This window comes from Benincasa hispida, chromosome 4 (genome assembly GCF_009727055.1).
Source record: "Benincasa hispida cultivar B227 chromosome 4, ASM972705v1, whole genome shotgun sequence".
In the NCBI taxonomy this organism is placed as follows: Eukaryota; Viridiplantae; Streptophyta; class Magnoliopsida; order Cucurbitales; family Cucurbitaceae; genus Benincasa; species Benincasa hispida.
The window spans coordinates 15,739,197-15,763,285 of record NC_052352.1 but is presented as its reverse complement, the minus strand read 5'-3'; the positions used below and the strand labels follow the sequence as shown (position 1 = coordinate 15,763,285).

Here is a 24,089-nt window from a genome sequence, read left to right as displayed (position 1 = left end):
GTTAGCTAAACCCCTTCTCAACCTGTTCATCGCATACTCATTGTAATTCTCGATTTCATCAACTCTTTATTTGAATCTGTTACTTAGGAATTAAATTTACTGTCGCATATTAATTCAGTAGTCCCTGTGTTCGACCCTGGACTTACCAGGAAACCTAGTGAGGCTTATACTTGGGTTTTACTAGGAAAACTTGCATGTGCAACGCATAACACATCACCGCAATTCATACTATAATCACATCACATTTACAACGCATCAGTAACTCGATCTTAATCCTGAGCTAACTATGAACTCCTGTTTATTCGAGATTGCCCTTAGATTTGCATAATTGAGAGTTGGATTAACAGCGCCGGCTCAATAAGACTCCCATTTCAGGGGTAAGAACAGATTGATAGTTGGGGACATAAGGTGCAAGACGGAGTTCACGTCTACTCAATTTAGGGATGAGAGAAAGGTTGTTCTCTCAAGTACTTAATCCAGGTCTTGAACAAGGAGCCCCACCCTCTTACAGGGCTGAGAGAGTTTGGTTTAGTGATTGGACCACAAACCAGCTGTTCATTAGAGGATCAATAGGGACTTGAGAAATAAGACGTAATCTTGGGGGTAAAACAGATATTTGACCCAGCCGTTATTACGAACAACCTATGAAGGGTTGACTTGTTAATTATGGTTAAATCATGTGGACATAATATATCTATAGTGAAGGGAGTGCAACTATGGGCTTTAGTAGAGTGACCCATTAGTTAACGAATGGAGATTAATTTGGTCTAATGAGTTTAGCAATTAATCTCGGATCGTTGGAGCCCATGATCTGTAGGTCCGCGAGGTCCCCCTACTAGCTCGTAACGGACTAGCTCTACAATAGCATGATAAGTTAATTTGAAACTTCAAATTAGAATTAAGGGAATTAGTAATTGTATGAGATATAATTACATGTTTAATTTGAAATTTAAACGGAATAGGAGAATTTATGTATATTTAAATATGATTTAAATATATGAAGATGGATATGTGTTAAAATTAATTTAATATTTGATATTAAATTAATTAAGTTTTATTTAATAATTAATTTATGAAATTAATTAAAATTTTCATTTTTAAAATAAAAATAGATTTTATAAAATTGAGTTTTGATTTTTTGAGATAAAATTTGAAAATTAGAAAGCAAAACACTTAAATGGAAAATGAAGATTTTCCATTATCCATCTTTGAAGTAGCTCACACATAATGCATCTTCTTGGCCTTATCTTCTCCAAGCATGAGCTGCAACTCATGCAAGTGTCTCCTTTACATGTTGATCTGCAATATAATGAAGAGATTGGAGTGAATATCGACATGCAATCTATAGAGAATTTCAGAGAAAATTCGGGTTGAGGAAAGAGTTCTTCAACAAGATTACTGTAATGAGCATTTCTCCTTCATCCCTTGATTCAAGCTTGCTTTAAGTCCCACAACTCAATCTAGAGCACCAAGAGAATATTGAGGAAGATCTTGAGGTGGTTTACAACAAGATTTGGAGAAGATAGCAGCTGGAAAAGAAGTTTTGAAGAAGTTCTACAAGAATACGTCTTGAATCTCACTTGTTTTTTGTAAGAGCATGCTTAATATTTTGCCAAAATTAGTGAATTTGAATGCTTAGATGATCCTTGTGCTTCCGCTGTTGCTGATACAATCCTACAACCACAACGTACACAATATCATATTGTTAGTTATTAGATCGTATACCATTGTATATACGATCGTATACAACATGGAATATATTCGCGTAGTTTATAATATACAATCGTATACCATTTTATAGGTGATTGTTTGTCATACATATTTTTATTTATGTAATTTTAGTGTTTGATCGATTATTATAATTGGCATATTGTAGATCAATGACGTTACTTTGCATCTTTGTACACTATAGTGGGAGTGGGACCAGACCGGAAGTAACTATATTGGTGGTCACATGAAAGGTCTAAAGATTAGACACGATATATCGTGTAGTGAACTAGTAAGTCTTCTACACCAACAATTAAATATTGATCCAGATAGATTTCCATACATATTAAACTTCGTTACAATCTATGGTCCAAGCCGCGCCCCCCCCCCCCCCCCCCCCCCCCCCCCCCCCCCCCCCGATCAAGATAGTCGATGACGAAGATTTTAGTTATTTTTCTAAGGCAATGTTGCATCCCAGATGCCTCTATTTGTATCAGTCACACCACTTGATATTCATGGAACATACACTGAAAACATATACCATCAGCACAATCTGACCATTCTAACCATTCCAACTACTCACGACTTTGGCGTTCCAACTACATTTTGACATAACTTGTCTTCACTAGATGATAACATCAAACCATGTAACCTTGGAGACGATGGAAATGAAACTTGGATGGGTCACAACATCCAAACGAGATGCACCTTACAGACTCATACTGAATATGGGTATGGACAACCTCTAGGTTCACAATCAGTTCCAATACCTTTTATTTGTGTTCCAAACCCACCTACTCCAATCCTACCAATGATGATGCCCTCAGATCCAATACAACAAAGTGTTTATACCCAGTCATTTGTATATGTATATAGAGCATCCGATGGCCCATCTTATGATGAACTTATCTCAATACCTCACGATTGTCTGAATGAAAAGGATATAAAGGTTTGTCAGATTTTCTTTTCCAAGTATGATTTATTTGTTAAATTGTCAATGCTTGCAATAAGGAAGAATTTTGACTACTGTATAAAGAAATCGATGTAGAGATTATTAACCGTGCGGTGTTTAGTGGAGGAATGTATGTGGTGGGTCCGTGCAAAAAAAATTAGTAGGAAGTGATTTCTTTAAGGTGACAAAGTATCCAAGCAAACATGCGCACTTGAAATAAGGAGTGGTATATTGGGATTGGTGTCCTAATTCTCCTGGAGTCTCATTGTTTTGTAAAGATACATATTGTTCAATGAATAAAACAAGTGTTATTTAATTATGGTATTTACTCATATCCAATAAACAAAGCTCCTTGGTTATCTTATGTGAACTTATACATGTATATGTGATATACAAGTGGATCATGCCTCAAGTGATAACTTAAATAGATATGTAGTATAAAGATTAAGGTGGGATACCTGATCCTAGTGACACTATGGATACGACCCGCTTTGTAAAGGTTTGCAAGTGTTGTAAACTACTATAGATGGTTGATCCTGACCATTCATGTGGAGACATGCAAGCGGGGGTGTCCTATACAAAGAGTTTGTATAAGACCTAGACCACGAGATGACTAGACTCTGTATATAACGTCGTTGATACTAGATACTTACATCTCACTTAAACGACCATAGGTGACACGACCCCAATCTGAGTGTTTTGGAAACTTCTGCCTTTGAGAGCGGTTCTTTGATTAGTATGGGTGAGAGTGGCCAGATTGCCAACTCAACATGCCTACCTTTTTAGAGACTTTTCTGATCTGGGAGCTGGGAACTCAATCCACAAGATGGAATTCAATCATTTCCTGAAACAGGGATAAGTAGAGAGATTACTCCTTTAAGGACTGATTCCGGTGCTTGAACATAGTGGCCACAGCTTCTCTTTGGAAGAGAAGACTTAATCATAGTAGGACTATGACTCATGTTCATTAGAGGTATCAGTGGTACTTAAAGAGACAAATGTAACTACAGGGGCATAATGGTTATTAGCCCAGCTGTACTTACGAGCGACCTGTGAAGGGTTGTCGCACTGTTCATTGGTTAAGATGGACACATAATATATCTGTGGTAAGGAGAGTTCAGTTGTCGGTCTTTAGTGGAGTGCCTGACAGTTAACGAATGGTGGATCTCATGACTAAAGAGTTTAGTTAGTTATTCACGTGTCGTTGGAGCTTTGAGCTACAGGTTCATGAGGTCCCCTTGGTAGCTCAATGGATTCAGTTGAGGATCAGTTCTTGGTGTTGATTTGAAATGTTCAAATTGACAAGAGGTATTTTGATTATATATGATATAATCGGTATGATGTATGAGATACATCTAGTGGAGGATTGATGTAAATGAGATTTACATTAAGTACTGATAACGGGCAGAAATACACATTATCATAGTGATAAGTTATTAAACAATGTTGGATTGCTTGATGAAAAATGATAAATTGCATCCATTAAGCATAAAATCTATAATATTTGCGGTCGCGTGCGTCAGTGCATGGAAACTATTGATTTTTGTATTTTTGTGCAAAATATGCATTAACGCATTGCAGAGATTGTGATCATAGAAATTCATCGGTCGAGCACAACTTCACTGCAAGACTTTGCATTAATCGCGCTCGCAAATATTCACCCAATAATAATCACCACAACATGGTGGTCGTATCCAGACGAAAGGAAAATTAAGATCGATGGGACAAAAAGCTGATGACAGTTGGATCAAAATTAAGTTAACAGCCGATAACGGTCACAAAGTATATCCAGCTTTATCAATGACATTTATCTGGTGCGTCAGTCAGTAATTAAAGCTGTCCCATCTGTACAACCAGGAGAGAGAAGCCGCCTTTCACCTTTTGATGCCCTATAAATACCAAGTGCATTCTTTAGAGAAGGGGTTAAGCAGTTGATTAGTTCACCTTTTTTAGTTCATGCCTCTGTCCATAGTTTTCTTTCACCTTTTTAAGGCGGACGCGAGGAAGAAGTTGTGCCGGTAAATCGTTCCGACAAGCTTGGAAGAGCACCGGAAGGTATCAAGGCAGAGAGAGGGCCGACTTCTGTGGAAGCGGGAATATCTTTAGTTCAGAATAAAGATTCCAGTGTAAAAAGCCTCGGTTAGCAAGGAATTGCTACCAGGCTCTCTACCTTAACTTCCATTAGTATTTTGTACTTAACTTATATATATAAGAATGGAATTTCGTTCTCTATATCTGTCACTCTCTACCTTAACTTCCATGAGTAGCTAAATTAGTTGAATGGGTTAAGAGGCATTTAACTAGCATAATGAGGGAATCTTCATTCTTTGTGATTAGCTTGTTTGTGTATGTTTCATTCGTCTATTAGAGATACTCGGGAGGGTAGTCTAAGGACAGGATCTAGATTTGGGAAGGTCAGATCAGAATCTAGGTTTGGAATAACCAGATTAGAATGCATAAACGAGAGATAGGTGCTTAGGGATGAGCACTATTTGTTATCAACGCATCGCATGCATCTTAGCAATAAGATATGATTGTATGCGGTCATCTTACTTTCATGCATTTGCATCAACACATAGGACAAGAGTAGAGACTTAGGAATAAGCTCTATGGACATTTTGCATGCAACACTTGTGTCCTAGATTTAGGAGCATCGTATTTACATTGGAAAATGACTTGATGTGCATGGTAGTAACATGGTCACATAGTTTGACGCACTCTTTACATTTAATTTGCTCTGCTCCACATTTAATTTGTCAAAATTGTACAATAGAAAAGTTGTACAATTTCATAAGTCCTTGCGAATACGTCACTCTTTACATTCTAGCGATCGATCGTCTCGCATGCGATGTAAATTGCCTTTGGATCGTTTTAAATCGATTGTCACATGCGGTACAAATGCATTGATCGTTTGCATCCATGATTGATTGTCGCATGCGCTGCAATTGCATCGTTAATTTTCGTTCTCGATTGACCGCTGCATGCAATGTGAATGCATTGTTCATTTTTATCCTCGAGCGATCGTCGCATGGGGTGACATGTTTTCTGCAAAACAAAGACTTGGACATTCCATTTTACCATTGCAATGGGTTAGCGGGTGTGCTTCCGATACTTTACAATTTTCGTGTTTCTAAGCCAATTTCTATACGGTCGATGCAACTTTTCCTTCTTTTTGGCACATAATCTAAATAAAACGGTATAAATAACTTGTATTTCTACAAGTTATCAGTGGGTTATTTTTCTGCATTTTTCTTGAAAATATATGAGGTTTGCTTGATAGATAATTTCATTTATTGGCACCATAGATTGTAAACTTTTATGTTGATTTGATCAATGTAATGGTATATTGTTTGGGAATTTTATATTTTCAATCAAGTATGTATTTTTGGGTCATTCAGGGTCAGAAACAATGTTATCTAGAGCCCAATTTTTCAGAGAAAAACAAAGGATTTGCTTATGTCTCGTGGCACCTGGTATCTTAGCATGCGATGATAGCTTGTGGCAAGATAGCATGCGATGATGGCTTGGGGTGGGATGCATTCCATGCGATGGGGTTATGGTCTTGTAAAGTGGAGGATGTTAAAGGTAAGTGCGTCAATGCATACCATGCGTTAACACTTAAAGGGCGAAACGCAAACCCATGCTGCAAGTAGCATACCCATGCAGCAAGTCAATACCCATGCGGTGAAGGGACTTAGGCATGGTGGATGCAATGCTCACAGTCACATGTGGAGGGACGATGTCGTTGCATTGAGCTTCATTGTCTAATGGATGTGATATTCGCAACCCATGCATCGAGCGAGGCACCATGCATCGAGCACTTTGTCTGTCATGCGTGGAGTTCAGTGAAAATCCCTTGTCTTCCTCAATTTGTGTGTCATGGAAGGTACCTGGTAGATAGCTGATCGCATGAGTCTTTTCCAACAAAAAGATGATAGTTTTCCTTTGTAATTTTAATTTTGTTAAAATTAGGGTGTCAATATTTGGTCTACCATAGCTTTTATATAGTTTTATATGCATGTGATGTATTGTTTAACTATGTTGCATAATGTATGTCATATAGTTTTAAAATCCCACCTTAGGATAAACATGATCGTGCATCATATAAATGTTATACGGTTACATGATTAATATAAGCATGCTCATGCATTACAATGTAATTATTATATTTTTTGAATGCATGTTTTGAGTAAACATATACATGCATCATAAATGTTATCATGTATGTTGTAGAGAAATGAATATGTATATTTATTTTTCATGTATGATAATTATAAGTGTTATAATTAGATGAAAAATGAACTTTGCATTAAGCATGACATTACTTAGATTACTATAAATGTTATATTTAATCAAAGTCGTCATAATGCAAGCGAAAAAGGATTTTGACAAATTCATTATTTGTCAAATAATGAATAAGAAAGAACTTTGACTACCATGTAATATATTTAATCAAGGTATTATGATGACGTCATCACAATACCTCATGACTGTCTGAATGACGATGTTATAAATGTTGATCAAATTTTCTTTTTGAAATATTACTCGTTAGTTAAATTGTCGATGCTTGTAATAAGAAAGAACTTTGACTACCATGTAAAAAAGTTGACAAAGAGCTTGCTAGCTTTACGGTATTTGGTAGAGGAATGCAAGTGAAGGGTTCATGAAAAAAAAAATAGAAGGAAGTGATTCCTTCAAAATGACAAAGTATCGGAGCATCCATACATGGGACTATTATCAGATTTTGGTTTCAAACAGAAAACAATAGACATGTATTGTGACAACCAAAGTGCAATATGTTTAACTAAGTGTTGGGGTTTATGCCATAAATCTCGTAGGGTACTGTAGTTTGTAAACACGTGTATGAACAAACATTTATGATGTAATAATATGAGATATTTCCCTTTCTATTATCTATGAAATATGAGATATTTTAGTTGCATTAACCACAAACCAATAAACTAAGATCACTAGTTATCGTTGTAACTTAAGCATGTATGTGGAGACATACAAGTGGATCTTGCTTTAAGTAACAACCTAAATAGTCTGTAGTACATGGATAAATGAGGGAAACCTTATCCTAGTGAACCTTATCCTAGTGACACTACAGATGCGACCCACTTTATAGATATTACAAGTGTTGTAAGTTGCTACAAATGGTCTGATTCTGATCATTCATGTGAAGACATGCAAGCGGGGGTATCCTATACAAAGGAGTTTGTATAAGACTGGACCACGAAATGTTTAGTCTCATTATATAACGCCATTCATGACAGAGACTTTCATTTCACTAGGATGACTATAGGTAACATGACCTTAATCTTGAGTGAGTTGGGAACTCCTGTCTATGAGGGCGGTCCTTTGATTTGAATGGGTGCAAGTGGCCAGATCGCCGACTCAAACCTACTACTTCAGTGATTCGTCTGATTGGGGAGCTAGAAACTCAGCTACACAAGACGAAATTCACTTCTTCTTCGAAACAGAGGTAAGTAGATAGATTGCTCCCTTGAGGGCTGATTTCGGGGCTTGAACAATGTGATGCCACACCTTCTCATGGCCCGAGAAGTGTTCACTCATAGTAGAACTATGATGTATTGTTCATTAGAGGAATCAGTGGTACTTAAGGAGTTAGATATAACTATAGAGGCAAAATGGTAAATTGGCCCAGCTATACTTATGAGCGATTTGTGAAAGGTTATCGTACTATTGATTGGTTATATCCAATGGACATAGAAATATAATTGTAGTGCGAAGAGTGCAGTTATCGGTCTTTAGTGGAATACCCGGCAGTTAACGAATGGTCGATATCGTGATTAAAGAGTTTAGTCAGTTATTCACGTACCGTTGGAGCTTCAAGTTACATGTCTATAAGGTCCCCTTGGTAGCTCAATGGATTCAAGTTGAGAATCAGTTTTTGGGTTAATTTGAAATGTTCAAATTAACAAGAGGGAATTTGATTATATATGATATAATTAAATTGATTCAATTATATGTGATATAATTGATTTGATGTATTAGATACAATAATTAGAGGAATTAATATAAATATGATTTATATTAAATGTCATAAAAGAGAAAAAGAACTATGGTTTATATATTACATATGATGTGATAGTAAAACTATAGGTTATAAATATAATATGATAAATTAGTTATTATATTTATTTATAATAAAACGATTATTAGATAATTGTTGGTAGTTATTTATTTCTCCTTTAACTGATTGAGTGAGAGGTTTCTATCAGTCTTAATAACTGAAGAATAAAAGTGAAAATAGTTTTCATTTTTCTTTATCACAAAACATTTGATCGAGTGAAAAAAAAGCTATACGATAGCCTTTGAAAGTGTAAACAACAAAGCTTCTCGTTACTAGAAGATAGCTCCTCGTTTACTAGACGATCGAGTACCCAGTCTATACGATAGACTTAGCCTTTCTCCCATTTACTCGATCGTACACTTCCTCCTTCCCTCTACCAAATCCACAAAGAGCCCACACCTCCTGGATTCTCACAACGAGAATACCACGGCAACCGAGTGGTAGTGTGATGCGTTATTTTATGAGGTGAAATTATGGAATGAAATGCGATGATGGAAATGCGTTGAGCAACAAGTTTTCTCAACGGAATCAAAGTATAAACCCCACTGAGTTTCCTGGTAAGTCCAGGGTCGAACTCAGGGACTAGGGAAAACAATATGCGGTGATAATTTCTAAGAAGACTTTGCGGTAACCAAATAATCAAATAGTTGTTTTAAGTTATTGTTTATGGTATAAAATAAATGTATGCAGCGGAGTTATGAAAAGAGTTGATAATACGAAAGATGCGATAAATATGCGGGGAACGGGTTGAGAAAGGTTTCAGCTAACACTTCCTAGGTTGCGTTTATGTTATGCGATCATGCAACACACATATAATAGCAAATCATCTCCCGACGCAAATGCTACGGCTTTACTAGAACGCATGCGATATATGCAATGAGTCTATAGGACCTACACATAAGCCTCTATTCTTATCTATACGATGACAAAATGACACACACACAAATAAGGCAATCACATAATATAAAAACCTATCTCTAGAGTGCATGCAATGCAGGTTGGCAAATAAAGCTTATCTCTAAGTCCCTATCTCTTACTTATGCAGATCTAATCTTGCTCTCTTGAGTCTAGATTCTAACCTAGCTCTCTCAAGTCTTAGGTTCTTTCTATGGACTCTTTCTCGAGTAGCTCTAAAAGGATGTTGGGCACAGCATAAAACAAGATAATCGCATGCGATGAAGATCCTAGGTCATGTTAGCTTAGTTTTTCTCAACCCATTTGATAAATTTAGCTACTCATGCATGCTTTTAAGAGAGTGAATAGATGTAGATAAAGAAGTTCCATTGTATAGATATAGAGTTGAAATACAAAATAACAATGCAAGATGAGAATAAAGAGCCTGGTAGCAATCTCTTGCTTCCCAAGGCTTTTACACTGTCTTTTCTACTCTGTTCAAAAGATAGTCTTGCTCTCGCGAGAGTCGGCCCGCTCTCTGCTTTTTCACGCCTCTGGGTTCCCTCTCGAGCTGCCTAGAGCGATCTTCCAGTGTCTCTTCCCTTCTCTCGCTCCGCCTTCTAAATAAAAAGGAAAACTATGAACAAGGCTATTCTATCTAAGGGAAAATTCTTTAACTATCCGAACTCCTTCACTGAAGGTTGCTTTCGGTATTTATAGAGCTTCGGGTGAAATGGTGTTTCTCTCTTATGATTGCACTGATAGGATGACATTAATTCTCTGTCTGATGTGCCAAATATTTGTCACCGAAAAGTTAAGTGTCCTTGCTACAGTAGTTCGTTAGCGGCTTGTGAACTTAATTCAGACTCGATCGTCATCAGCTTTTCTGTCCCAACATGATTAATTATGCTTTTCACCCAGATGCGCCCACCAAGTTGTGCCGACTCTCTGCGGCAATCCTTCTTGAGCAGATACTTGCGAGCCCAAATCACCGGAAAGCCTTGCGGTAATGCTGCGTTCGATCGTTGATTTCTTGTGATTGCATATTTCGCCTTGCGTCAACGCATATTTTGCACAAAAATACACAAGTTAACTGTTTTCATGCGATGGATGCATGCGATCGCAATGTTATGAACTTAATGCTTTTTAGATGCAATCTTACATATTTTATCAACGTAAACTTTCATTGTTTAATAACTTAACACTGTAATAACGTGAATTTCTGCCTGCTATCACATCCCCAAATTTAAACAATGCTTGTCCTCAAGCATAAGCTAAAGATTTCCTTTAGAAAGTTGACCGCAATCTCTTTTCCTAGATTTCTCAAGGATACTTCATTCAAATCCTATACACCAAAATTTCCTTAATTCTTATTTAAGTCTCTTCTTAAAATATTTCTAAAACCTCGGGACTGCAAGTTTAACCAAAGATTTTACTAATCTTCGAGACATCGCATGATTTCATTTTCAAAAAGAAAAATTTTCCACCGGGTGTCAACTGGGATTTTAATCCTTGCATATTTCTGCCATTATTATTTTTTTCTGACCATTGCGCTGATGCCTCGCTTTCGTTTTGGCTTACCCCCACATGTGTCATGCGGACATCCAACTACGAGCAGGGTGCTCTTTCTCAGACTAAACTCATACTCATTCGGCAGCAGAGTTGCGGTCATTTATTTATGCGTTGATCCTGGCGACTTACTTTAGTTTTAGCTTGCCCCCACCTATGTCATGCAGACCTCTAACTATGGATAAGTGCCTTTCACAACTTAACTCTTATCAACATGGTTTTCCCCATTGTGTTGACAGTGGAGTTGTTATTCTCAAAATTTTCCCCCGTTTTTTTAGAGAGCTAAAAATAGCAAGGTCGAAAATGACTACCTCACCCCCAAATTTAAAATGCGGCAATGTCCTTATTGCCAAAAGATTGAAAGAAGTCATGCAATGTTCTTAGGACGTTTGGTAAAGGGTCAGTTTGAAAGAAAGCTAGCAGACCACTAACTTTTAGAAATATTTCATGAGGTAACTGTCCTATAATTAAGTTGACTCTAGTATATATGAAAAAATAGACGCATGTGTTTCATCATTGGAATCATAATTGGCAAAGAGAAAGTATGCGGTGACTTACTAAATTTATCAAAGTTAAATGATTGTGGTAATCAAAGACGATGCAGTGATAAAATGTTCAAAATTAAAATGCGACGCGATAGTGCATAATTTAGAATAAAGTCAAGGAAGAATACAACCCCCAAATTTGCATTGTCGCTCGCATTGTTTGTTGATGCATTCTGCTTTGCGGCGATCTTCCTCCTTTGGATTGCGGTGACGGAGTGAAGTAGTTGCGTCTTCATCTAGCGCCTCCGCAATCGTTCACCTCGATCATTGCAAGAAAAATATTGAGAGGGTCAAATAATATTAAACAAAACAAAATCTTTTACCGCAATCGTTCAGCACGATCGCAAATTTTTTTTTTAGAGAAATAAATATGCGATAAAAGATAACAACAAAGTGATGAAAGTTCATGCGGTATGGATGTAGAGAAAGGATATTCAAAAGGATTGCGTCCTAATGAGATTGAGTCATATAGTAACTCAGGGACTGCTTACTCGATCTTCCAGAATCTTGACTGCCTTAATCCAAACCTTTTCCCTATTGATGTTTATTATGACTTCCCCCTTGTGCACATCAATTTGAGTGCGACCGGTTGAGAGGAATGGTCATCCCAATATAATGGGCGTGTCTTCATCCGCTTTACAATCCAAAATGATGAAGTCTGCCGGCAAGATGAATTTGTCAATTGAGATTGTGGCATCTTTCGACTCTCCTTCAGGATGTATTCGGGATCTGTCCGCAAGCAGAAGAGTCTCCATTGTGGGTGCGAGTTTGCCCATATTCAATCGTTTGAAGATTGATAGCGGCATTATGTTTATACTCGCCCCAAGATCTAGTGCTTGGCCACTGTAGACCCCTTCAATGGAACATGGTATTGTGAAGATTCTTGGGTCGCACATTTTTGGTGGGATCATAGCATTTTGCATTACTGCCACTGTCGCGATCTTGTCTTCATCATTTGTTTCTGTTTCAATCCTTGCGGGACTGATGGTGGCTGGACTTCTTCTATCTCATGTTCTGAAGGCTTGAGGGTGGACGCAAGTTTGGGGTTCATCTTCTCGGGCTTTTTCGAATTATAAGTCAACGGGTCCTCGGTTGTACCGGCATTCGAGTTGGTCGTGATGGGTTCTTCCCCTACTTCCACAAGTCATTTGATCGCTTAGCAAGAGAGACTGCTAAAGCATGTGTTCCTTTCTAGTACCACCCAGCGTTGCGAGAAAACTCAGTTGAGCTCGGCAAGCTCCTTGCAGTCTATTTTTAAGCTCGCCTGGCAATTGTCCAGCTGAATTTCGAGATTCGATATGGACGTTGCTTGATTCTGAAGCACTCTGATTTTTTCTTCTCAATGTATTGGCTTCAACAAGCTCTCTAAGGACAAGATTGCAGTGATTGCGAGCTGCTATGCTGTGTCAGGCATTGAATCGTTGTTTGCGGAAAAATGTGGGTGGGTGCCTTTCTTTTTGCACCACTGGGTTTGAAAGCTTTGTTGTTGATTTTTTCACGCGAATTTGGGTTAGTTTCTCCACCCGGGGTTGTACGTATCGGAATAGGGTTGTTCTTTATGAAATACCACTGACTGCGGATTTTCTGGACTATTCTTTCCATCGGATGGGCATTTCTCCACAATGATGACACAACTTGCTGTCGTTTGAGCAATTGCATTGGACCTACCTTTTCTTCGCCCCGTGCTATTAATTTGCGATTGCCTTGTATTCAAAACTCATCATCGCAATTCATTTGATTCTGGAGGGATTGATAGCTCCGCAGCGAAGCAGGGTTCAATCCTGGTAAAACATCTCCATTCTGCAAGTAGTCTGGAAGCCGTTATATGGACAGTGGTTCTTACCAGCCTCTTGAACCTTGCCCAAGCATCACTGAGCGATTTGTCAGTTTCTTGTTCAAAATTCGTTATTAATTTCCTTCTCCTGGCATTCTCGGTTGGTGGGAATATTTCTTCATGAACTTTTCCACCACTTGCTCCCACGAAGTTATCTCTCCCGATTCGAGAGAATATGGCCATTTTCTTGCTTGATCGCATAAGAAAAATGGGAACAAAGTGAGTCGAAGTTCCTCGGTGGAGATATTCGGGAAAACAACACTGAAGCTCCGGAGGTGGCCATGCGGGTCTTCGCCATGCCTCCCTCCAAACTGCCCAGCAGTTTGGATCATCTGCAGCATTACCGGTTTCATTTGAAACCTCGATCCATCTAACGCTGGCCTCATGATTCCTGGAGAGAAATCGTAGAGGTTGAGTGACACATAGTCCCCAATGGTTCTATTGTGGTCATTCGACAGAAGGATGCGATTGGCCATTATATTGTTTGCGTTTGCGGCCCTTTCTTCCGGTTGTTCCGCGATTCTTGGGGTTCTGCCTTGTTATTGGCAGTTGTCTTTTAATCGTCGTCAAAACGTCCATTCAATCTTTGGGTCGTAATTCACCAGAGATTGAGATGTGCAAAGAAATCAAAAAAAATTACCATTAGTACACTGAATTGTCGAAGTCCACGGCAACGGCGCCAAAAACTTAATGCGTTATTTTATGAGGTGAAATTATGGAATGAAATGTGGTGATGGAAATGTGTTGAGCAACAAGTTTTCTCAGTGGAATCCAAGTATAAACCCCACTGAGTTTCCTGGTAAGTCCAGGGTCGAACACAGGGACTAGGGAAAACAGTATGCGATGATAATTTCTAAGAATACTTTGCGGTAACCAAATAATCAAATAGTTGTTTTGGGTTATTGTTTATGGTATAAAATAAATGTATGCGGTGGAGTTATGAAAAGAGTTGATAATACGAAAGATGCGATAAATATGCGGGGAACGGGTTGAGAAAGGTTTCAGCTAACACTTCCTAGGTTGCGTTCATGTTATGCGATCATACAACACACATACAATAGCAAATCATCTCTCGAAGCAAATGCTACGGCTTTACTAGAACGCATGCGATATATGCAATGAGTCTATAGGACCTACACATAAGCCTCTATTCTTATCTATGCGATGACAAAATGACACACACACAAATAAGGCAACCACATAATATTATAACCTATCTCTATGGTGCATGCGATGCAGATTGGCAAACAGAGCCAAAGAGGTGTGTATTTTGTATTTGAATATGAATTCGTTTTTAGAAAATAGCAGCAAATCTCGAGAACTCCTTCTTGAGTTTTCCAAGATCGGCTGAGGGAGCTGGTAATCCCTTTCCTCTCTAAGTCCCTATCTCTTGCTTATGCAGATCTAATCTTGCTCAATCGAGTCTAGATTCTAACCGTTCTTTCTTTAGACTCTCTCTCGAGTAGCTCTAAAAGGATGTTGGGCACAACATAAAACAAGATAATCGCATGCGATGAAGATCCTAGGTCATGTTAGCTTAGTTTTTCTCAACCCATTCGATAAATTTAGCTACTCATGTGTGCTTTTAAGAGAGTGAACAGATGTAGATAAAGAAGTTCCATTGTATAGATATAGAGTTGAAATACAAAATAACAATGCAAGATGAGAATAAAGAGCCTGATAGCAATCTCTTGCTTCCCAAGGCTTTTACATTTTCTTTTCTACTCTGTTCAAAAGAAAGTCTCGCTCTCGCGAAAGTCTGTCTGCTCTTTGCTTTTTCATGCCTCTGGGTTCCCTCTCGAACTGTCTAAAGTGATCTTCCGGCGTCTCTTCCCTTCTCTCGCTCCGCCTTCTAAATAAAAATTAAAACAATGAACAAGGTTATTCTATCTAAGAGAAAATTCTCTAACTGTCCGAACTTCTTTACTGAAGGTTGCCTTCGATATTTATAGAGCTTCAGGATGAAAGACTGCTTCTCTCTTATGATTGCATTGATGGGATGATATTAATTCTTTGTCTGATGCGCCGAATATTTGTCACCAAAAAGTTGAGCGTACTTACTACAGTAGTTCATTAGCGGCTTGTCAACTTAATTCGGACTCGACCGTCATCAACTTTTCTATCCCATCGTGATTAATTATGCTTTTCACTTAGATGCGCCCACCAAGTTGCACCGGCTCTATGCGGAAATCCTTCTTGAGCAGATACTTAGGAGTGTAAATCACTACAAAGCCTTGCAGTAATGCTATGTTCGATCGTTGATTTCTTGTGATCGCATTTTCTGTCTTGCATCAATGCATATTCTTCACAAAAATACACAAGTTAATTGTTTTCATGCGATGGACGCATGCGATCGCAATGTTATGAACATAATGCTTTTTGGACGCAATCTTACATATTTTATCAACGCAAACTTTCATTGTTTAATAACTTAGCACTGTAATAACATGCATTTCTGCCCACAAGGGCCAAGGATCAAGTCTTCCTCGATTGTGTTCGAGGATCAAACAGTTCGCGGAATTCACTAGTTGTTCATTGCGTTCGTGCTTTGGATCGAGTTTGCGTGGATGCGGGACTGGTGTTGATTAAGGGAATATGCGAAGAACAATTCTTCAAAGGTATGTCACTCGATCCTAGTTGGTTTTAACTTGAAAGCATGCTGTAATTTATTCGATGATGCATAATTGTGGTTGTATATTTGATAACTGATAGAAATACAAATTATTACAGCTCAAATTAGTAAAACAATGAGAGAAAGCGATGATAAAATAGGAAATATCATGTCTGAAAGTGCCAAACTAAAGGAATTGCGATTGCTAATGCTCATCGCATAAAAGCAGTTAATTTACCTATTTTGTGTAGGTACAATGCGATGACTTACATGAAATAGCGATCCAAGGGCACAATGTGACAACACGCTTGAAGTTGCGATCGCAAGTCATACGATCGTGAGAAGTTTCTTAAAAATTGATCGCATAAAGATCTCGCATCAAGGTGACAACATAATAAATCATGATGGGATGTAAAGCTGATAACAGTCGATTCCGAATTCAGTTGACAAGCCGTTAAAAGCCACACTGTAGCAAGTACATTGAACTTTCCGTGACTTTTAAACGGCGCAACAGAGTAGGGAAATTAATGCCGCCCATCATTGCAATCATTAGTGAGAAAAGTAGCTTCATCTTGAAATCTATAAATACCGAATGTCACTAGAGAGAGGGGGATTCACGCACATAATATACATAGAGGATGGAGAGAGCAAGGAGACAAGGCGAAGCCGAGAGAAATTTCTCCCAAACAGATCAAGAGATTGCCGGAAAGCAATACAAAGGAGAGAAGGCCAACCCTTGTGAGAGCAAGAATCCACAACTAGAACAGAGTTGAAGTGATAAAAAGCAGTGTAAAAGGCCATGGAAAGCAAGACATTGATTATCGGGCTTGTTACTTCTCGAATCCATTTGTTATTTTGTACTCAATACTTTATTTGCAAAAAATTGAAACTTCATCTTTACTTATGTTCAATCTCTCCACACCATGCATGAATAGCTAAATTTCTGAATGGGTTGAGAAGTACTTAGCTAGCATGACTTAAGATATACATTTTATGCGATCATCTTGTGTTATGTATATGTCATTCATCATTTGGACGTACTTGAGAGAGTAATCTAAAGATAGAATCCAAGCGTGAGAGAGTCGGATTAGAATCTAGGCTTGAGAGAGTCAGATTAGATCGCATAAGCAAGAGTAGAAACTTAGAAATAAGCTCTATCTGCTGTTTCTCATACACATTGCATGTGTCCTAGAAATAGGAATTGTGGCATTTTGCATTGAGAAATGTAGTACTGATATTTATGTATAGAATGATCGCATAACTCGTGCACAATCTTGGGTAATGTTAGCTAAACCCCTTCTCAACCTCTTCATCGCATACTTATTGTAACTCTACACTTTCATCACTCCGCGTTCGACTCCGTCGCATAGGAAAATCTAAATCAAAACACCATCCACCTCTTTTCCACCATCGTAGTAGAATCAAAGAGTCTGTCGCATATCTATTTAGTAGTCCATGTGTTCGACCCTGGATTTACCAGGAACCTAAGAAGGCTTATACTTGGGCTTTGTTAGGAAAACTTGCATCATCGCATAACACACATAATCACATACTCACGCCATCACATCATAAATCCGCGCATCAAGTTTTTGATTTGTAAATGCTTTATTCTTTCACAACGATCTTGCTTCCACTCACTAGCTTTCTTGTTCAAGAGTTCCTTCACTAAAAACCCTCAATTTCCTGACAGAATAAAACATGTAGTCATTTGAATGCATTTTATAATACATGAAATAGAAAAAGGCGAAATCAAAATAGAGAAAATCAAGACAAAAAAAAGAACTTATCTAATTGTTTGACTAAAGCTGTGACACATTCCAAACTCAAATACTGTTTAGGTCTACTAAAAGTAGTAGACCTCCAACCAAAAGTTGAAACTACAAAACAAAAAAAGGGTTTGAGGAAATTCTTTAGCCCAAGATGAAGAATTTGTAAAGAATATGAGCTAAGAATTACCTTAATCAAGAGCAACACCAATTGAACCATGCATTAGCTCACCTCACATCAGAAAACATAATTTGTTAAAGACCATTGAACAATAGAAAATAACTAACTACTCTTCAACTTTGTAAAATCTCTTTTAAATATTCAGAGAGAAGAAAATCAAAGAGAGAGAGTTCATAATTTTGAGAATTACGTAAAAGCTCTAAAACATCTTTAAACCTTTACATAAAAGAAAGAACTCATACTTTGGATGTAGGTCTATCTGATCGAACCACTTAAACCATTGTGTTGATCTTCCTCTTCTATTTACATTTATTATACTGCATGTTAAAGATCTTCATTCTCTTCTTCGATTTCACTAGAAAACCTCAAGAACACTCAAACAAAAAGATGATGGAGAGAGTTAGATCCTAGAGAGAGAACAAAAACATTCAGAAATGATAGATTTGATGAGATAAGTGAGATTTTACCCTTCTAAATGCTCTAACTACGTGGCTCGTTCTTCATCACACAAGTCACCTACCACTAAATTTTGATTTTGGGTCAAATCTGTTACTGAACATTTCAATAGGCCTACATTTAAAGTTAAGCTTTTATATCAATTAGCTCACTTTTAATACCCATCCTCCTCCTCCTCCTTCTCATTCTGCTTCATCATCTTCATTATCTTCTTCTTCTTTTTCTTTTTCTCCTCCTACTCCTTCTTTTTCTTCTCCTCCTTCTTCTTCTCCTTCGATTTGATCTCGGTCTCTCTTTCTAACCTACACGCTCTAACATCCAACAACCACCGTTCATGCCCAACCATTGATCTACTGTCGCTGTCGGTGAGCCAATCTTTCTCTCTCTACTCGATTCACTCTCTCTATTCCTCTAACGCTTAGATTCGTGCAACCCAATTCTCGTCACTATTGTCTTGTCGACACCAATGCTAGAGTTCGCCAGATTTTTGGCTGTTGGGGGTAATATTTTGGGTGTTTGGGGTTAATTTTGTTTGATTCTTGAACACACATTAAGTTTTGGTGTTAAAATTGATTTACCCAGGAAGTTGGATGCAAGATTTGAGTTTTGTTGCTTTTAGATAGTTATGATAAACATTGTTATCAATGTTTATCATAGATAGACGCTGATAAAAGTCTATCAGCGTCTATCTGTGGTAGAAATTGATATAAGTCTATCATTGATACTATTAGTAATAAAAACCGATACAAGTTTATCACTGATAAATACTGATAAAAGTCTATTGTTGTCTATTAATGATAGAAATTGATAGAAGTCTATAATTGATACTATCAGTGATAGAAACTGATACAAGTCTATCACTAATAGATGCTGATAAAAGTCTATCAGTGATAGAAACTAATAGAAATATATTGTATCTATCAGTGATAAAAACTGATAGAAGTCTATCATCGATACTGTAATGATAGAGACTAATACAAGTCCATTACTAATAGACGCTGATAGAAGTCTATCAATTTCTATCAATATTTTTTTTTTCTTTTTTTGCTTTTTCTATGAATAATTTGACATTTTTTCTATCTATGAAAATTTCCCAAACTTTATATTATTTTGTAATTATTTTTTCATTTTTTTAGATTTCTATTATACATCAATATTTACACATACATTTACAACAGACATCTATCTAAATATTGTCTTACTCTATAGAAATTGTGATTAAAAATGGCCAATTATAGTCTAATTAAGCCCCAATAAAAGTTTGATTAACTAATTATAACAATTTTTATCAATTTTCATTAATTTCCATAATTTTTCCCAAAATTTCCATCGATATTTCCACAAAATTGAGACTTTACCATTCCTATCGACATCGATATTTTGAATTTTGATCTCATCCAACATACATTAATGAATGAAATACAATAGATTAATCTTATCAGATGTTTAGATCACTAAAAAGAAAAAAAAATACATGTATTACAAGTCCAAAGTTTTTTGATACACTACAAAAGATAAAATTTTTCCCCTACATTTTCCTAATGTTGATTGATTAAAATATTGGTCCATTGAATTAATGATACAAAAAAATGTTGTAAAAGATTAAGACAAATCTTCATAATTGACTTTTGCATTGGATATCCGTCTTTTCCACCACGGCCATAAAAGAGAGATCGGGTTGCAAATGTGATTTTATACGTTATGGCTTCTGAAAATAAAATAAACTTGTTACGAGAAAGTACCTCCAAACATTGATTAGATATACAGAAAGGCGCACGAGACAGAAAGAAATCATCCAAACTTTGATTAACATTTCCATAATTAATGTTAATTATTTCAGAAATTTACAAGACAAAAGTATGGAAGCCATTTTGATCTTTTCCCACCCATGTAATGAATACAATTGCTTGCTCTTGGAGATATATGCTAAACTATTGGCTTAGCATGGTGAGTGATTTTAAAGCATGTAATATATACCCATTTGGACGATGTACACCTCATTCTCAAGAGTCAAGCCTAGCGTAAAATTGTTCAGCCACATTATCCATATTTCCAAATTGCATACTTTCAGATGGTTTCCAGTGCCGCTTTCGTTGATTAATAAACCAATTGTTAATTTGCTTCGGATCTAGTCCTGTTGTCTCTGCCAGCGCAACCTTATCAGCTTCCTGAACGATTGAGAAACACGCCATCAATAAAATAATTTTCATCACTATCACGTTAGTTAAACTCTTTCTAAAGACAAAATCTCAATGCAAATAAGTTTCAATCAGTAATTTTTACACAAAAACGCAGTTCCATGGGGCCTCAAGGCAGCCAACGAAACACCCTGCTTGTGTTGCGACAAGACATGAGCAGCACACTTGGAATTATCATTCAACAAATCACAAAATTAAAAGTTGGGATAGTTCAGGTTCACTATTGACAGAAATAAAATATCACGGCAGCCTACATTAAATGCAAACACAATGATAGATCACGATAACTAATAGTTACTGACATCAGGAGGTACTGAAAACTGTAAGTGCCAAAAATAGTTGGTTCGAGGAGTAGAAATATCACTAGGAATATTTGCTGGTGGAGAGAGAATATACCGTTGGATATGGCCATTTATAGTGAACATTCCACCAATCGAGCAGTACTTTCCTTCCTTCTTTAGGCAGTTTTCCTTTCTTCTTCTTCTTTGAAAATTCCAGCTTCAAGGTACCAATGTGGCTACCAAATCTACTTAAGAGCATATCTTTAAGACCTTTGTCTTCTAACCTCATTTGACCATCTTGCAATTCCCTCTCTCCCCAGTTAAGCTCATCGTCTGATGACATGGCATCCTCATCTGCAAAAATGAATGCGTAACCAAAAATCGATTTTCAGCCAGGCATACATCGAAAGGAGAGAACTGCCAAAAGACAGCCCAATATTTATCCAATGAGGCATCAAACAAAGATAAAGACTGAATCGTCTTAAACAGAACCACTATATGATATAGGACCGGCCATCCTATATCATAACACAAAGATTCGAGAAAATTCAAATATTCGATGGCCGGTTAAAAAGACCAAGTAGCCACCAATGTAGACACACAGCGGACGTCATATCTTCATTATAGATCATTTATAAGTGAGCACAATCACATGAGGTCTTCTGGGTGAAATCAAGATCAAAACCTTGAGTACTTATATCCAAAATGGACAATATCATATTGTTATTGTAGAGATTCATCTACCTTAACCAGGAATAGAATGGTATAGCTATATAATGATCATGTACAAATTCATGATAGTCATTTCAGGTAATGGTAAGTGTGACATCCCAAGCTTCTAGAAAATTTAGGATAATTATCTCGAATTATTGAATTCCAGTTTCCTTTAATTTTAGTAATTTGGGATTTAATTGAGATAATTGTAAAACCTCGTCGATTAATTTGCACTTAAAGGCTCAAAGGATTGAATTAATTATCTTGGAAAAATTGGATTTTAATTCCATTTGATTTTAGAGATAATTGATTTATTTAGTTTTAATTGATATGGATGTGTTAATTAAGAAGGTAGAGGAGAAGAATTTGGAATTATGAAAGGGTTTAAATCCAAAAAGGATTTTGGATTTTGGAATTGGATTTTATTAAGGACAAGGGAAAAGGTTTTTGTTTTTTTTTTTTAAATATATAATGTATTTGAATATCTTGAGTGGTTGAAGTGAAGATTAGTTTCATATTATTTAATGAACATCTTGTATTTCATAAAAATTAGGGACAATATAATCTTTATGTAAGGGCCATCCTACCCAACTTTCAGGCATTATAATAGACGTAAGTGCCTACGGTTAGAGAAAGGAAATTATTTAAGTTCTTCTTTTAAGCCTCGTTAAGCATGCGAGCATAAAAAAAAATGAAAAATAAAGGAAATCTTCTTGCGTGAAGAACCTCAGCCACAACTGTCTGCTCAACTTCTTCACTAGCCACCAAAGCACGCTACCGTCACCATCTACTGCCCGGCCACGCCGACATCTCCTCACGCCAGTTTCAAGCTGAACGTGCGCAATACCAATTCGGATTCATCTCCTCACGCGAGGTACCTTGTCGTTCCAATCCGCTCCGGTTCATCCGCGCGCAGGCCGAGCATCCCAGCCATTTTGCCGCGCTAGATCTAACATCCTCGCCGTCAGCCCCTTTTGCCCGCCGAATTATTGGATTTGTTTAGTAAGGCCTCTTTTCTTCAAGATTTCATGATTTTCTCTTGAAATCTTGGTTAGCTTTGCATGGCTATCAAGTTTTGGCATGAATTTTGATGTTACCCATAATGTTTTGGAGGTTAGATTGAAATTTCAAGGTGTTTAAGATTGCGACCCAACAAATTGAAGCGTTTTGGCACATTCTTGGAGGTGGGAGTTGAGATTTTAAGGCGATTTTTTTAGCAGGCTGTCCAATACGGTTAAGGGTGTTGGTAAGATTTGGGGATTATTGAATGAGTTTTGTTTGTTTTTGACCCCAAAAGTTGAAATTAAATGTTGTGTTTTGCATTAGGGACCTTGAACCAAGATTCCTAAGCCAAGAAAGGAATTATTTTGTCTGTTATTTGAGCTTAAGCCTTGATGTAAGTGACACTATTACCAGTACCTTCGTGCTAGGCGCTGTAATTTAGATTTATCAAGTTACTTAATGGAATCTAGAAGTCAGATTTGGAAGTTGTGATACCTTTTTGTTGTATGAATATTTTGGGGAGTTTGAGCATGTTTGAATCTGTATGTTATGTTATGATACGAATTGTGGGATTACTCGTGAAATTTATGTATGTGATGCATGATTAGACCAGTAGGGGTGATATACCGTCTCATCTCGATGCATGTTTTATTACAAGAGACTGACGGGTCTAGTTTCATATTTGACAGTGCGCCCTTGAGCCGCTAGACATGCGTGAATCAACAGGTTCATGTTCATGTTACTTTTCCATGTTTGACAGTGTGCCTTCGGGCTGCTAGACATGCGTGAACCGACAAGTTCACATTCATATTTCTTTTTCCATGTTTGATGGTAATGTCCATCAAGCTACTAGACATGCGAGTTAATAGGAGATAAGTTATCCCTTAGTTAGCTATTCAGAACAGTCGAATAGCTTCATTATGTATGTCCCACTAACCCAGACATTCATTGCATGTGAATGCATATCCTGATTCGGTAATGGGATCTCTTACTGATTATTTTATACTCATCCTTTATGTTTACACATTTTTTAGGTAAGAGCAAGAATACTCGGATGATTGAACAAGAGGAATCCGTGATAGTGTCAAAGGGCTAGAAAACGATTCCGCATTGGGTTCATATGTTTTTTTTTTCTTCATGTTTTACAATTTTCTTTTCATGAACTTGTTTGAAAGAATTTAGGTGTTAGAGATTTTCATTTTTAGTTAATTTTCCTTATTTTAAAATTTATGTTTTCGTATACCCCGAATCAAACGTATGAATTTTTAGTTGAAATTTATTC

The 24,089-nt window shown here is 37.1% G+C and overlaps 1 protein-coding gene and 1 long non-coding RNA gene across 2 annotated transcripts in view; one reads left to right on the top strand and one right to left on the bottom strand.

Annotated features, from left to right (window-relative positions):
- Window positions 1–20,395: 20,395 nt before the first annotated feature.
- Window positions 20,396–24,089, bottom strand: part of LOC120076106 (homeobox protein knotted-1-like 6) — a 61,882-nt gene continuing 58,188 nt past the window's right edge. The window contains exons 5-6 of the mRNA XM_039029884.1: window positions 21,207–21,445; window positions 20,396–20,780 (exon numbers count right to left, since the gene is read on the bottom strand). Of these exons, the coding sequence (XP_038885812.1) occupies window positions 20,616–20,780; window positions 21,207–21,445 (404 nt within the window). The 3' untranslated portion in view covers window positions 20,396–20,615. The remainder of the gene's footprint in view (window positions 20,781–21,206; window positions 21,446–24,089) is intronic.
- LOC120075141 lies at window positions 21,467–24,033 on the top strand. Its single transcript, XR_005481202.1, has 2 exons — window positions 21,467–23,201; window positions 23,842–24,033. It is a non-coding gene; the product is annotated as an uncharacterized LOC120075141 (long non-coding RNA).